The sequence below is a fragment of the Polypterus senegalus genome, chromosome 12, assembly GCF_016835505.1.
Source record: "Polypterus senegalus isolate Bchr_013 chromosome 12, ASM1683550v1, whole genome shotgun sequence".
Taxonomy (NCBI): Eukaryota; Metazoa; Chordata; class Cladistia; order Polypteriformes; family Polypteridae; genus Polypterus; species Polypterus senegalus.
The window spans coordinates 50,797,905-50,815,185 of record NC_053165.1 but is presented as its reverse complement, the minus strand read 5'-3'; the positions used below and the strand labels follow the sequence as shown (position 1 = coordinate 50,815,185).

The 17,281-nt window shown below is 39.8% G+C and overlaps 1 protein-coding gene across 7 annotated transcripts in view; it reads right to left on the bottom strand.

Annotated features, from left to right (window-relative positions):
- The window catches only part of grip2b (glutamate receptor interacting protein 2b), a 435,329-nt gene that overhangs the window by 16,847 nt on the left and 401,201 nt on the right, over window positions 1-17,281 (bottom strand). For all 7 annotated transcript variants that reach the window (XM_039771133.1, XM_039771132.1, XM_039771127.1 and 4 more), the window contains 5 exons: window positions 14,963-15,026; window positions 14,564-14,709; window positions 11,654-11,798; window positions 4,611-4,750; window positions 1,228-1,407 (listed from right to left, as the gene is read on the bottom strand). In XM_039771133.1, coding sequence (XP_039627067.1) covers window positions 1,228-1,407; window positions 4,611-4,750; window positions 11,654-11,798; window positions 14,564-14,709; window positions 14,963-15,026 — 675 coding nt within the window. The remainder of the gene's footprint in view (window positions 1-1,227; window positions 1,408-4,610; window positions 4,751-11,653; window positions 11,799-14,563; window positions 14,710-14,962; window positions 15,027-17,281) is intronic.

The window sequence follows — 17,281 nt, the reverse complement described above, 5'->3', positions numbered from 1 at the left end:
TCAAGACTCACTGATTGTGCTTGTCTTGCAGTCTTGTATGTATGTTATCATCCAAATGATGCTCAGAACTGGCCAACTCTATTAATTTGAAAAGCAACAGCAGTGCGGTGGAGCTCAAACACAAAGAATGGTGGCCGTCACCTCCTGTTTTCCCTTTGGTGGTTGATCTGAGTGTCAAATGGATGATAACTTGCATACAAGACCGCAAGATCACCCCACCCTACCCAGAAGGGGGTGGGTTACAATTGATTTCACCCTACAGTATTTTTAGTCGACCAATGAGAAACATGTGTACCAAGTTTCATGAAAATCCCTCCAGCCATTCGGAAGTGATGATAGATAGATAAATAGATAGATAGATAGATAGATATGAAAGGCACTTTACCACATAGATAGATAGATAGATAGATAGATAGATAGATAGATAGATAGATAGATAGATAGATAGATAGCTGTAAAAGGCACTATATAATATAGAGATAGAGAGAGATAGATAGATAGCTGTAAAAGGCACTATATAATATATATATATGTATATTGAGATAAATAAGCACATACATACTAGATTGTATGTGTCCTTAAATTTGTATGTGTCATAGAAGGTGGCTTACGAAAATTCTAATTTAAACACAGATGAGTAGAATTCTGAAACTAAATGACCTTTTTTTTTTTTTTAAACCACATACCATTGTTCACATAGCTCCCCTAAAATTCAAAGCATTTTAAATATTAATTTGGTTAAAATAAAATTGTAGCAAAAGATACTTTGAATCACTGCAATCCCAGATTATTTAAATATGAAAGAAATTTTCAGAGTAAATCTCAACAGTTGAAAACAAGCACAAAACGGGGGAAAAAAAAGAAGAAAATTGTCTTAATTAAAACTACAGCGTAGACAGAATAGATGGTAAAATTGTGAAATAAGAGAGAAGATTTGGTTTACATAGAAAATGTATGAGTGGCAGAGATGCCATTTGAATGTTAGTCTGTTTAACAGCTCATCTACATGAATTTTGATCCATCGAGTAATGGCTGATTAGTATTCTAACTTTTGTTACATTCCTGAAACTTTACAGAATGAAAAAATGAAGTGTAGCAAATTCACCTAAACATTTTAATATTTATCAAAGTAGATTAGTCATAGTTTTTCTTCATTAAAATTAGCTTTTCTGTACGTTGCCCCTAGAAAACCATTACAAATGAATATCCTTTTTAACATAGCCTTACCTTGACTTCCAAAGCCACCATCAATTCCAGATCCATCCCAGGACTCCATAGCACTATCAACACTGGGAATGGTTGTGGAGTAAATCTCCGACAGTTTACTGGTCTTCTGAGAGTCAGTCAGTTCATCTTCAGGATCACTCACATCATTTACGGTTGGCATCTTCTTTTTAGAGAATGGTCCTGAAAGGTTTGCAACATTATAACTTCCCATCTTTTTTTGCTATCTCCTAATTAATGACATTTTAGCTAACTACATGTCAAAGTTTATTTAAAGCATTCGTCCATCTGTTTTTACATTAACTTTAAGTGTAGTGTCACAAACGTGTGCATGGCTGGCAACTTCAGGGCTTGTTATCTTGAAATTCCTCCCCAAGTTGAGGATTGGCACTGTCTCCTAATGTGTTAGTTTACTTTTACTGTCAGACCTACAGATCCATGGCATGAACAACTGTAACGTCACATCTGGTTTCTGCCTGCTTAGACACACCCCTTCCTCCAGGGCTGATATAAATAGTATACTACCACTTGCAGCTCTTTATGGTTGTCTTGGCTTACAGCAATTACAAGGGAGTTCCCGTTATCCATACAGCAATAGGCACAAGGTCCAGATACCAAAAATGGACAGGTTAGTGGAGCATTGTGAGGTCTTCTCTGAGATACCACCTGACTCTCTTCCCCTGGGTCTGTTTAGGGAAGCCAGCTACACTCTCATAACAGCATTGCTCTGAACTTTCAGAGGAGACTGGTTTCACATACTATACCTCAATATCATGAGTGAGTGTGAAGCCCCGTGCTCACAACTAACAAGTGCCAACCTGTTTTGAGACATCTAGTAGTTCATGGACTGAGGGTGGACTAGGGCACTTTCTGGTGCCAAACAGTACAAAAGTACATGTTTGTTAAAAAGCAAAATTGTGTTGGTGGAGCTCTAAAATTCCTAAATAAATAAATATCCCCTTAAAACCAGAGTATGATGTGTTCAATAGATAAAACAGAGTTAAAAATTCATGCCATCATCACTCCCATCCTCACCACTGAACCTTTCGTCTCCTCTGCTGTCTATGATGCTCAGCAGACTCTGTACTACCCAGAATGCACTCTCTCTCTCTCTCTCTCTTCCCCTGCCACCTCCTTCAGTACTCACCCATTCAAAAATGAGCTCTGGATCTCCCCTGCCCTTTCCTTTACTCAGCAGATTTGACCCTTCTCTGGAATGGCACTCCTTGCTCCTCAGAGATTCACAAATGATGCTCCAAACATCCAAGCACTCTTTCACTCTTCCAAGTTCATTTTCTATTTTTTTTGTTATTCGTACTCTTTTCAGAATCTATCCCTTCCATACAATACCCCTTCTTTTACTCATACTCTTTTGTACAAATTGTGTAGGCATTGTGCTAACTGCCACCAGACGCTGTTAATGAGGGCGGCTGCGCTAATTCCTCTATTGCACATGTGTAATCACTTAGCCCATTCTCCCATTAAGCATCCCATGACTGCATGCCTTTTAGTCCTCACCTTTCTTACACCACTGATCTGAGAACAACCCTGCGCTAAAATCTGCATCAGCCGTATTGCCCATGGACGGGGTCCCTGGACAAATGCAGAGTAGCCAAAGCCATGCTAAGCTGAAAACTTTTGCAAATTAATTTAATTTTTCCCTGCAAATAGTTGAAGACAGACTGAAAGACCTCCAATGGACTTACAGTACATACCAGACATGATACAATTCAGCCCACCCTGAATTTAATTTTGTGTATATTTGAGCCTCATATTGAAAACCTATATTAACTGCTATTGTGGGCTGCATCAGGAGTGGGCAGGAGGAGGAGTACAGAAAGTTAATCAAAGACTTTGTTAAATGGTGCGACTCAAACCACTTACACCTTAACACCAAGGAGCTGGTGGTGGATTTTAGGAGGCCCAGACCCCTCATGGACCCTGTGATCATCAGAGGTGACTGTGTGCAGAGGGTGCAGACCTATAAATATCTGGGAGTGCAGCTGGATGACAAATTGGACTGGACTGCCAATACTGATGCTCTATGTAAGAAAGGTCAGAGCCGACTATACTTTCTGAGAAGGTTGGCATCCTTCAACATCTGCAGTAAGATGCTGCAGATGTTCTACCAGACGGTTGTGGCGAGTGCCCTCTTCTACGCGGTGGTGTGCTGGGGTGGCAGCATAAAGATGAAAGACGCCTCACGCCTGGACAAACTTGTTAAGAAGGCAGGCTCTATTGTAGGAGTAAAGTTGGACAGTTTAACATCTGTGGCAGAGAGACGGGCACTAAGCAAACTCCTGTCAATCATGAAGAATCCACTGCATCCACTGAACAGTGTCATCTCCAGACAGAGGAGTAGCTTCAGTGACAGACTTTTGTCACTGTCCTGCTCCACTGACAGACTGAGGAGATCGTTCCTCCCCCACACTATGCGACTCTTCAATTCCACCCGGGGGAGTAAATGCTAACATTAATTTTATTTTAATTTTTTTTCATTTTTATTACTATTTAATTTAATATTGTTTCTTTGTATCAGTATACTGCTGCTGGATTATGTGAATTTCCCCTTGGGATTAATAAAGTATCTATCTATCTATCTATCTATCTATCTATCTATCTATCTAACAAAAAATGTAATATTAGAAAAATCATTCTCCTTGGAAAGGTAAGAAAGATTTAGTGAATTTACATGGCATATAGATAAAATGTTTTGAACAGGTAGTAGCAATCTCGATTAACTTCACAAAATCATGAGTCAAGCATCTAGCATCCTGGGATCTAATCTCAAACAAGACTGAGCCTGTGTAGAGATTGTATGGTGTCCTTATGTTTGTGTGAGATGAACTGGCAATTCTAAACTGGCCCTGTCTGAGTGGGGCTATTTTAGTTTAAACCACCTTTTGTGCACTCCTACTTTTGTGGAAGTTGGGGCACCAGAGAGGACGTCTGCTAGCAGCTAGGCAGATCTAAAAATATTAGAGCTGTCAAATACAATGTGGTATTTAGCAAGATGAATTTGTGACAGGATCAGACAAAATACTACCTCTAGTTTGCTTTTCAACTTGGACACAGGTAGGTTAAGCAATGTGCTCAGAGTTAAAGGAGTTACTGTGAAGGATTAAACAAACAACCCCAGTTTAACAGTTTGTTATTTGTATTCATTTAATAGATTTGCTATTAAATGTTCCAAACTTTTTGGTTTAAGAAATCCAGTATCTATTGATGTCTTTAGGTAAATCACTGCATGATTTCCCTTCCATGTAAGCATTATCTAAGGTATTACAGAGGAAAACATCATGATAGCATGGACAAGAAAGTCTAGGAAGGACATTACCTAAAAACAATGTCCCTTTTCTGTCATTTCATTATATGAGGTCACTTACGGTCCACTTGTTTCTTGATCTTCAGGGTGACGGTCTCTCCCGCCATCTGCAGCAGGTGGATAGCTTCACTCAGTGGCTTCCCTTTCAGGCTCACATTATTTATGGCTAGGATTCGGTCTCCTACATGAATGGCACCAGTCCTTAAAACAACATCATCCACAGTTAAAAGTGAGCTGCATTTAGGTGAGCTTACAAATGAAATTGCCAAAATCTGACATTGTTCTCTAAGATATATACTGCACTGCAGAAATATTTAAAAGCTATAAAGGCATTTAAAAAAAAAAAAAAAAAAAAGGTTTCAATATTTTGTGATGGTTTACGTTCACCCCAAGCACTAGAATATAAGACAAAAACTCAATGAAAGAGAATTGAAAATGGATATTAGAAAGTCTTTTGAAAATCCTTTCCAAATGCAAACCTCAAGTAGGGGAGTCCACCATGTCAATAACTGGGGAGATCATAATGAATGAGGTCACTCTTTTGAATGATATGGGGACATATCTGCTATACCGGTATGTATTTTTTAAAATACTTTATAGAGTGCTTGTTGTGAACTGTCAGTAAAACATTTGCTGTTACATTTCTTCACCACTAGGTGTCAACATTGTAATGGCAATTCAAAAATCACCATTCAGAAAAAGCAAGGCAATATTCTGAAAACCATGAGTGAAAAATGGAAAGTGACTTTGCCAATATATACAATGTCTCAAAAAATAGACACCTATAATATAAAAGCAATCTATTATAGGAAGAAATTAGTTCAAGAAAAAACTCACCGAGGCGAATATGAGAGATTGCTTACTGGCAGCAGAGACAAGAAAAGAGGATTTCTTAGAGAATAGCCTCTAAGTAAGTTGGTGGTTAAAAAGAAATGCATCAGCCACAAGGGTTCCATGGGGCCACGTTTAGCTCCAAAAAACTAAAGAGAGTTTGAGAGCTTAGCATTTTCATCCAGTTCAAATTCAGCAAACATACAGTATAAAGTAAAATAAAATGGAGAACATTTAACTGACAGGAAGTTAACGCTGGAGAAGATGGATGTTTAAAAATCGTTCTATAAGTAATGAGATGAACATTATTTTTAAGAGCTGATGCTGTCCACACGCTGCAACTCAAATGAAATGGATGCTGTCCACATGTTCTTTGATTTCTCCAGTGCCTTTAGCACCATTCTAAGAAACAAGCAAAGGGATACAACTCTTGATGCCCCCGCAGTCTCCTGTAGTACTGACTACCTGATCAACAGATGGCAGTTTGCGAAATGTTTGCATGCAACATTGGGGCACCTCAGGGAACTGTCCTTCTTCCTTTTTAACTTCTATTCAATGGACTTACAATAAAATCTCAGCTCTTGCTTTCTTTAGAAGTCCTTAGATGACTCCTCCATTCTAGATTGTATCAATAATGGAGAGGAGTCAGAAAACAAGAAACTGGTTGAAGACTTTGTCTTCTTGTGTCTTGTGTGGTGGATTTCCAACGTGTCAAAGGAGCCCCTAAGACTAGTCAACATCCAGGAGGAGGAAGTGGAGGTGGTGCAGAACTAAAAATATCAGGGGACCTATATGAGCAGCAACCTCCATTTGTCTGACAGCACAATGGCACAACACAAGAAGGACCAGAGCAGGATCTACTTCCTGAGGAGACTCAGGTCATTTGATGCTGGGAATGTTTAACCAGTCTGTTGTAGACAGTGTGTTCCTCTATGCGGGCGAAGCACCTTGAGTTTAATTGGTTCAAATGCCTGAACAATCTTATCAGTAAAGGCAGCTAAATCATGAAACTGAATCTGGACACTCTGAAAGCTGTTGTGGAGAAGAGGATGGCTGCAAAATTAAATAGCATCATTTTCCTACAAAGGGTGCTTTCTTGTTATATTTTTAGCCACAGGCTCATACCTTTGTGGTGTAATAAGAAACACCACTGAGAAACTTTTATGCATGTAGCCATTAGGCAATTTAACACTTCTTCCTAATGTCCATTTCTTCACTCTAGTCAGAAGCCATAGGAAAAATAGTAGAAAGTTCAGTTTACTGCAGTTATATTTTTTAGCATACTATTTATTATATATATTTTTTGTTCTATTTCCTTATACTCTGCTTTTGATTCAACATGTTTTTGTTGCTGTATACATTTGAATTTTCTCTTGGGTAATAACAAAGTTTATCTAATGTAACTAATTTAAATATTAGCTGCTCATCTAAAATGCACTGTCCTTACCACAAATCAGCATTTTAGGCTATAAATGGACATGGAAGGTGACAACCTCAAAAACAGCGTCTTCCTCAAGAAACAAACTGTTAATTGGTGAACACAAGGGCAACACATTTTAAAAAAGACACAAGTAGCTTATTTTTCTCTCAAGTATGTATAATTGCTAACAAACTTAAGAGAACTCATCTGTAATTTCTGTAAATGGTGGTGTTCTCCAAATCATTCAATAAACTATCAGGAAAATACTGGCAACATACAATGTGGACACTCTAGCTCTGTGAACCATGAAGACAACTCTACATTATAGACTTCTGCAGTAGTTTAAAATATCACATTTAGGACTCGGTGATCTGCAACGTTGGAGCTGCACTGTGTACTTTATAACAGTTTATTGATCCCACTTTCCTTTTGTGTTTAATTGTTCTCTGCTTGTTATTCATACTTTTGTATGTACTTTTATTTGTATTGTTTAAGTTAGTGCAATTTGCTTTACACGTATTTTGATTTACTGTACATCGTGTGGTCCTCAGCCGGAACGCCCAGGAGGACCGGAGGAGGGCTTGTGCCTCCTCCAGACCGCGAGGGGGCGTCCATCCTGGTTATGTTGGGGCCTCGGGTACAGGGCTTGGAAGCCCAGCCCTGTAGGGACCCGTGGCCACCGCCAGGCGGCGCCCCAATGCCTGAATATCCCTGGAGCCCAGCACTTCCGCCACACCAGGAAGTGCTGGGGTGGAAGACGACAGGGGACACCCGGATGGCTTCCGGGTGCGCAGCCGGCACTTTCGCCACACTGGGGTGTGGCTATGACTAATTGCCGGGAAGCAGCTGGAGCCCATCCGGGTTCCCATTTAAGGGGCCGCCTCCCTCCAGTGAGCGGTGGATGTCGGGTGGAAGAGGACAGAGCTGGAGAGAGGACGGGAGGCGGCCAAAAGAAAGGCATAAGGACTGTGAGGCCTGGACATTGGGGGAACGGTGCTGGAGGCACTGGGGGTGCACGTGAGCACAATTATTGTAAATAATATTGGAAAATAAACGGTGTGTGGTGAAACTATGTTGTCCGTCTGCCTGTGTCCGGGTTCAAGTTCACAATCGTTATATTAGTTCCATATCTACTGAAATAATCAACCAGTGACTCTGAGATTTCAAAACCTGGCTCCATAGGGAGATGATATACAGAATGTCAGTCATCCATACAAATAAGAATTTCACTATTCTGGTACGTGTGACACTGAACTGGAACTTAACTAGACATTGCATCCAATGCAGGCACCAACATGATAGTTTACTTCATCTGAAATTATGTCTCGTTCTATGTATTACTACACACGAGAAATATCAATACATTTAGCACAAAAGCAGATCATAAAATATTTTTTTACAAACAAATAACTGTTTTGTTATAAATTGAGCTGTTCAATAACCATCATGTAGAACACTGGTACTGGTAATGATTTCAGGGATTCTGGTTCTTTAAATAAGTTGTACATCCTCCATCAGTTATAGAAGCTTGGCAGTCAGCTGAATCCACAAAGGATGCCAATATGAGGTGTGATCTCTCACATGAAAGATCTTAGAAATGAATGGCGATGACTTCCTTAAACACCATAGAATATGGAAAAGTGGGTTTAGTGTGGCTTTAATAGGGCCCATTAGGGCAAAAGTGTTGACTGCTTCTAGCTCACTAATATGATAGCACATGCAACATTACAAACAAACATACATATGAACAAACATGAAGTCATGCATTTTATATTGATGATTTTCACTCCAGTACAGGGCTGATGATGTAACAGTAAGAAGATGTCAACAGCTAAATAAATAACTGTAGTTTTTCCATAAAAATGGAAAAGGTGGTTAACAAACTGCATCATTTTAAAGTAGTAGGTAGCCATAATTCAAAACACACACTGTGCCCAAGTAATAAACATAAATCCTAAAACATCCAGATGAGAGCATTCAGCCAATTCTGTCACACTGAAGGCACCCAGTGACCCGGTGGCCCTTGAGAAGGGGTACCTAAGCATAACAGAAGACTCGTCAGATATGAAGCAAGTAAAGAAAGAGCCTCTGTAGTCTTGTAGATGGACTATGAGTTATGCAAAAGTGGAAAGGAGAAACTGGGAGTGGAATCAGGGAAGTGGAGAGGAGCAAAGGGTGAGGGGAATTAGACAGAAAATACAAGGTATGTTCTAGAGCTACAGTACAGAGGGTCAAAATGACAAAAGTGAAGCTCGGAGTAAATGATTTTCATTAAGAGTTCTTTTGGTATTTAGGGACAGATTCAAAGAGTGAAAACAGGGAAAAAAATGTCAAAGAATTAGGGGCAGGTGGAAGAAAGTGGAGAGATTACTACATTGCAGAATATGCTGTTACTGAAAATACAAAAATATACAAATTGGTAGTGAGATGTTTACTGTAGTGTAGCATAGACACTATAACAGTGAAGAAAAAAATCAAAAGTGAACAAGATTAAAATGCTGCAATGGATATTTAGGATGAACAAAATGGACTGAGTAAATAAGCAATACTTGGAGGAAGTTTAAAGGTGATATGGCTATGATGAAAGAAGATGGAGAAGATGACTCCTGTGGGCTGAACATCCATGGAGAAAAGAGGAAAACAGTTAGCTAAGTAGATTATAAAAGATGGAGTAGGAAGACAAAAGACAAGAGAGAAAGACCAAAAAACAATAAGATATGATTAAGAAGGACATGCAGGAAATTGGGTTTGATATGGAAATGACCAAAAATACAAATGCAATGGTACAGAGAGAGATAAACCTCCATTGCTGAGATACTACAAAAGTGAAATGCTGGAGGGAAAGAACAAGTAGTGATTAAGTGGAAGCAAAATGGTAGGAAATATTTCTTAATACCCAGAAGTAAGAATTCACAACACAAGCTACCAGAAACAAAGTATCATCTTGAAGATCTTTAAATATCTACTCAACTACAAATTATTTTGGAAACGATGAGTGCAAATCGATTAACAAACTATGCTGAGATGAGCGACCTGTTTTTGTGAACACCATTATAAAAATAATAATAATATGTTGCACAAACCCAAGGTAGCTTTACATATAGATGGGGAGGACAAAAAATAATCACACAGAAGACAAAAGTTTGTCAAAGAGGAAAGTTTTTAGTTGAGATTTAAAGATGGAGAAAGAGGAGCAATCTCGAAGAGACTGAGGAAGAGAGTTCCAGAGTTGAGGGGCCATAACCCATTGAAGAACCTGCCTCCCAGGGTGGAGGGTCTGGTGCATTGGACAGTAAGGAGATTATTGTGTGAGGACCTGAGAGAGAGAGACAAGGAGTGTATGGAGCTAGGAGCTGAATGAGGTAGACGGGGCAAGGTTATGTAGGGCTTTGAAGGTGAGAAGCAGAATCTTGAATTTAATCCTTGATGGAACCAGTGAATTTGGGAGAGAACCGGGGAGATTTGAGCAGAACACTTTGTGGGGGTGAGCACTCTGGCTGCAGAGTTCTGAATGTACTGCAGCTTCTGTATAGATTTTTCAGGGAGGCAGATGAAGTTGGAATTACAGTAATCAATATGAGACATTATGAAACAATGAACCAGAGTTTGAGCATCATTAAAGGACAAAAATGGAAGGAGATGAGCAATGTTTCAGAGATGATAGAATGACATTTTGGACAGAGACCCAATATGTAGCTCAAAATTAAGTGAGGAATCAAACAAAACACCAATGTTTCTGCCAACTGGAGCAGATTTGACAAGTGTCCCATCAATAGAAACAGAGAAGTTAGATGCCTTAGAAATCTTGGAGTTTGGGCCTACCAGTAACACTTCAGTTTTATTGGCATTCAGTTTGAGAAAGTTATTTTTCATCCAAAGCTTAAGATCAGTGATGCAGTCAGTGACAGTGCTGGGAGGCGAGTCTGTAGAGGAGTGTGTACTAAGATATAACTGTAAGTCGTCTGCATAATAGTAGAAGTTAAGGCCATGTCTGTGAATAATCTAACCCAAAGGAACGATATAAAGTAGAAAGAGTACAGATTATAGCAAGTGTGTTTATGGTTGTTTTATCCTAAATTCCGTGTGTTCCACTGACCTAACATGAGCACCACAAAAAAAAAAAAAAGCTAAACATATATAAAACTATTGCACAGATGTGACTAAAGTATTCATCAATTTTATCCCTTAGAAAACAGGAACATGGTAATGTTAGAATTCTGAGAGCATCGTAGGGACCATCACTGAGTAAGAACCTCCGAGTTACTAATTTAAGATCCATTTGATAAAAATATCACCATCAAATCCTGAAGCATAGTATCTAGAGTGGGTGCTTTGGTTAACCCTCCACAATATACAAAGCACAAGTACCAAATGATGAACTCTTTTCAGATCAGTAGAGTAGATTTGTCCATTTCAATGGGCAGAATTGACAGATGGTTAAAAAAGGAGGTCAGTGGTAAAGGTATTTTATGCTTCAGTGAAAACAAAATCGGAGTGAAAACCATAGCTGACAATGTAGTTTCAAGGTCCATCAATCTGCTAGCGGAAAAGCACTTTTTTCTGCCATTGAACAGATCATGGCTTAATGCTACAGGAAGCATTTAGCTAGTGGCTTTTGTCTCATGGCCACCTGAATGGCTGAACTTCACTTGGTACGGAAGATTAACAACTCCAGATATTGTTTAGACAAAGGCATCCTTTAATATTTCTGGTAAATCAATTATGGCAACTGAAGCCTTTATTAAGTAGTTCCTTTTGACTACATACCCCGCTTCACTGAAATAAGCAACAGCAAACTAAACACTAAATAAAAGTGAGATTCTTCCTTTTCCTTACAATCTCTATGCCCTTACCTCTCAGCCAGTCCCCTTTTAGTAAGCCCAGATATAACAATGGGGTCGAAAGGTTCCTCTGTTCCAGAAATCGTTATTCCCAAAGGACCACCATATCTCTTCAGTTCCACGGTGTAAATAATAGAGCCAGTCATTTCCTGTTCATCTGATGGAGAACAACCAATAGAAAGATAGAATGCATTACTGCCAACTTATTTTCTAACAGAGGTTGAAACTGATCAAGTGCATACACCCATCTGTCTAGCATGGCTCAGTTTTTCATGTGATCCTGTCATTCAACATGTCTCTTTAAAAGTAGTGCAACTAAAGCAGAGGTGTTTCCTTCAAAGGAAAGAAAAGCAGGACTCTCAACACAGCGATCACTTCGGATCCAAACTTATTTTCTTTGTGAAACAACACAGGAGGCCCAGAGGATCAGTTGGCACGAAGACTCCCATGGTGTCAGGACCACGTTGGAGCTGTGCTCCTGGGTTTATTAAATGTTTCATTTTTCACTTACGTTTTCTTTTTCTGTTCAAATAGTTTCTATCAGGTTATGTTTGAGTTTACAGCTCATTAACTTCTTTTAGAATTTAATTACTTTTCATTAATGGTTGTCTTTTGTATGGCACAGTGGAATAGAGGTAATGCTAATGTCTCATAACAATGGCAGCATGGTTCACACCTCAGATGCTCCCAGTCTCTGCTGCTGAAAAATAACCCTACAGACAACCATCATGCATCATGATTGGAATGGTACTGCACAGGTGATCAGCAGTAACTGGTCTCCTCTAGACATGATGCTAATTTGGTTTATCCAACACCAGAGAATGTTATTTCTCAAAGCCTGAGAGTTCTTTGGGTGTCTTGTTTGCAAACTCCGACCTCACAGCATGGTTATCGCTCTGATGGTCATCAGTGGCACCTACCATAGGTAGTTGTGTCACTTTCCTAAACATGTCCAGTCAATTGAACTGACCACAGGTGGACTCCATACAAGGTGTAGAAACATCTTAACAATGGCCAATAGAATGGAATGCATCGGAGCCAAATTTCAGGTGTCAATGGGATATTTCTGGCTTTTTTATTTTTAATCATCTGCAAAAAATTCTAAAATCCTGTTTTTGCTTTGTTATGCTGGTGTAATGCTTGATGTTGAGAAAAAATTAATTGGAATGATTTTAGCATAAGGCTGCAACATAATGAAATGTGAAAAACATGAAGGGGTCTAAATACTTTCTGAATCCAGTGTACATCTTCATTCATCAAAAGTCACACCATCATGCATGGTCCAATCTCATCTCCATGTTCCCTCCAACTGACTCTGTGTTTCTGAAGCTGGTCACCAGCTTGCTGCTCATGAGCTAAGACTGAGGGCGACAGGGTTTTGTGAAATATGGTCTACATAACGTTTTGTAAGCTAAACCGTTGCATACATTTAAAACATGTCCATATAACTTATCTTTGATATTCCTATATATACACAAACACACACGCATTATATCTCCCTCTCTCTATACTATCTATCTATCTATCTATATATATATATATATAATCCAGCATCTCTCTCTGTCTGTATGTCTGTCCACTTTTCAGAAAAGAGAACTACTTAACAACTTTAGATCTTGGTTTTTTCTATAATTTGCTTGAACATTCCGTTTGATTTTGCGACCTCTATCGTGCTAAGTATCACAGTTCGCATGCAGTACCAATTTATTTATGCAAATCCAAGAGACACGTAGCAGGCCGAGGCCCTCCTCACTCATGCTCCAGCCTTGGGGCGTACTTTCGATCCCGCTTAGCTAGCGAACAAGAGAACTACTTAACGGATTTTTAATATAATTCGCTTGAACATTCTGGTTGATTTTGAGACTTCTCTCAACGTGCTAAGAATCACACAGCAACATTTGCTTGCTGGAGTAATATAATCACGCTAACCCTAGACAGTGGCTGCAAGGCCAAGGGGAGGGAAAAGCGTGATGTCAGGAGTCAGTCTACCTCTGCATTTTGGAGTGTACATTGCCTTCGCCTAGCTAGCGATACCTTATATATATTATATAAAAAAAGTCTTGGGTCGAGATGTGATCGTGTCGGAGAGATACTCTGAAGTTCCATGAGACTACTTGCACGTCACGCCCTATTTACGAACAATTTCTCGGAGACACTTAAACGTCCTGCGAGACAAGGAAGTGAGACAAAAGGACAGCTGCTGTACAGGCTTTTAAATGATCGACATGCAGCGAGACATGCATATCACGCAGCTCGGTAACAGCTAGCAGCAAGCCAGCAGCTGATCCGTCCACATCTCCTTAGCGTGTGTTCAGCCCACCCCCCCTTCACAACGCAAGCGGCAGAGATGCGAAATGGCTAGCGTGAAGCACACCCCCGGGGGTGGGGGTTGTGGGGTGGGTGAACAAAGCAAGTAGGGAGCACAGCCCCCTAGTATATACATATATACAAATATATATACACACACACACACACATACATATATATATATATTGAAATTACTTATTCAGTACATTCCTCAATTGTACCTGAAGGGGGAAAAAAAAATATATTTTTTTTTCTTTGAATGAAGGTCAGCTCTGAGCAGAAGCAGGCTGGCTCCAGCATAAAGAAACAGAGAAAAAATGTTTTCATTGAGATCAGTACAATCATCCCAACCTCAATACTAGAACAGAATGCAAATATTAAAAGATGAATTTCCCGGCGAGGACCCCATAGCAACAAGCTGCTCATATTTTCCATATATAAAAGACCAATGAGTAAAGCATTCCCGGAATGGAACTATGCACAGAATAGTTTAGGATTTCACAAATCAGTCATGCCAGTTACATAAATTATTGATTTTTAATCAGCCCTTGGAAGCTAGGCTGACAAAGTTTCAAATCTCCTCTTCAGATGCAAAGATAAAAGCAATAGATTTACCAGAATTATCTTCATCTTTCCTAATCTTGAGCTTTACCAGGTCTTCACTTTGCTGAAGGATCTGCACTGCATCCTCCATGGAGCAGTTCTCCAAACGAATGTTATCAATAGCCAGCAATTTGTCACCTGGCTGAAGTGTTCCAGTTCTAAAGGGGAGAAACTTTATTAGCATTTTTAAACAATTCATGGAAAGCAACTAATGACTTAAAGAAGATTTTGCAGAAAAGGGAGCAATTACAGAAGTTAGTTATAGAAACTATTACTTAGCAGCATTGGGTCACTGAGATTATATAAAACAATAGTTGAGAGAGAGGAAAGATGACAATAAAAGAGGTCAGCAGCTCTTTTTTTAATGTTTATTTCCCACAAGACATTTCAAGATGAGACACAGACACCTACCTATGTGCCATACTGCCTTTCTTAATGTCGGAAATGATCAGAGGCTCCCCAGGTTTTCGACTTGCTATGGGGTAGGAAAAAGGAGTAAATATAGATTAGTCACTGCGTTCTGTCAAACTAGCCTCCAGACATATTTGCAGAGTAATGCGTGACACACAGCCTTTTGAAGATGCTGGCCCTCCAAAGAATTGCAAGAATCACACTGACAGTTGTGCTGAGTTTGAAATGTCAAAGGTATGCTTCCCTTTGTTGAGTAGCCAGAAGGTAACAGGCCAGCTTCATGCATCAGTTTGAATTTGCTGCAGTCCCTACTCTTTGCTATTGCTAGCTTGGCTTTGTTGGCATACAAGCTGGACTTTGCTGTAAATGAAGAATTGCACTTAATCAGGGCCATCAAGAACAGCATAACAGTTATCAAAATGACCATGGACATCTGTTAGGTTAGATTCATTAGCCACTCTAAATTGGCCTAGTGTGAATGAGTTTGTTTTGGTGTGCACCTATCTGGAAAGCCCCTACAATTGACTGGTGACCAACCTATGTGGAGTTTGCAGGTTTTTGTTGTCTCTATATGGGGTTATTAATGGGTGATTTTCGCAAATCTGAAAGGCATCTCTATTGTATTAATTTAGTAATATAAAATCACACTATGGGTGTTCGCAAGAGTGAGCCCATAATGGACTGTCATCCCATCCCAGGTTTCTTCTTGCCTTGCCCCAAACGCTACATCATTGGATTTTGGCTTTCTGTGATCCTAAAATGGATAGATCTAACAAATGTGCAGTTACTTACCATATGTAGTACAGGGTGGGCCATTTATATGGATACACCTTAATAAAAGGGGAATGGTTGGTGATATTAACTTCTTGTTTGTGGCACATTAGTATATGTGAGGGGGGAAACTTTTCAAGATGGGTGGTGACCATGAAGGCCATTTTGAAGTCGGACATTTTGGATCCAACTTTTGTTTTTTCAATAGGAAGAGGGTCATGTGACACATCAAACTTATTGGGAATTTCACAAGAAAAACAATGGTGTGCTTGGTTTTAACGTAACTTTATTCTTTCATGAGTTATTTACAAGTTTCTCTTTGTTTACAGCCAGTGACATGTCGCAGAGGTTAACACGTGAGGAGCGGAGAGAAATTGTGTTGATGTCTGGTGAACGCAGTAACCGGGTCATTGCAGCAGATTTCAATGCAAGACACCCTACGAGACCACCCATCTCCCATGCTACAGTTAGCAAACTGCTTGCTAAGTTTCGTGAAACTGGTTCAGTGTTGGATTTGCCAAAATGTGGATGCATGAAAACTGTCACTAATGAAGAAACATCAGTGGCTGTCCTAGCTTCATTCAGCAAGAGCCCACAGTGTAGCACTCGCTGCATGTCACTGGAGAGTGGCATTAGTCGAACATCCCTTCGGCGGATATTAGCTACTCACAAATGGCACCCTTACAAACTCCAGCTACTGCAGCACTGAATTTGCAGAATGGGCAAAACAAAAATTGTAACAGGACCCTCAGTTTACGCAAAAGATTTTGTTCAGTGATGAGGCAAACTTTTATGTGAATGGTGAAGTTAACAAACAAAACCACCGCTATTGGTCTGACACTAACCCACATTGGATAGATCCCTCCAAGACTGTTGGAACAAAAAATTGATGGTATGGTGTGGTATATGGGGCACAAAGATAGTGGGGCCATTCTTCATCAATGGAAACCTCAAGGCCACTGGATATGAGAAATTGCTACATGATGATGGGTTTCCCTCTTTATGCACTGAAGCTGGCACGTTCCCCGAGTTTACAGCAAGATGGTGCACCACCACATTATGGGTGTCAGGTCCGAGCATTCCTAGATGAACAGTTTCCTGGAAAGTGGATTGGTCGTCGTGGGCCAGTTGAATGGCCCTCAAGGTCTCCCGATCTGACCCCCTTAGACTTTTATCTTTGGGGTCATCTGAAGGCAATTGTCTATGCTGTGAAGATACGAGATGTGCAGCACCTGAAACTACGGATACTGGAAGCCTGTGCTAGCATTTCTCCTGTGGTGTTGCTATCAGTGTGTGAAGAGTGGGAGAAGAGGGTTGCATTGACAATCCAACACAATGGGCAGCACATTGAACACATTTTATAAGTGGTCAGAAACTTGTAAATAACTCATGAAAGAATAAAGTTACGTTAAAACCAAGCACACCATTGTTTTTCTTGTAAAATTCCCAATAAGTTTGATGTGTCACATGACCCTCTTCCTATTGAAAAAACAAAAGTTGGATCCAAAATGTCCGACTTCAAAATGGCCACCATGGTCACCACCCATC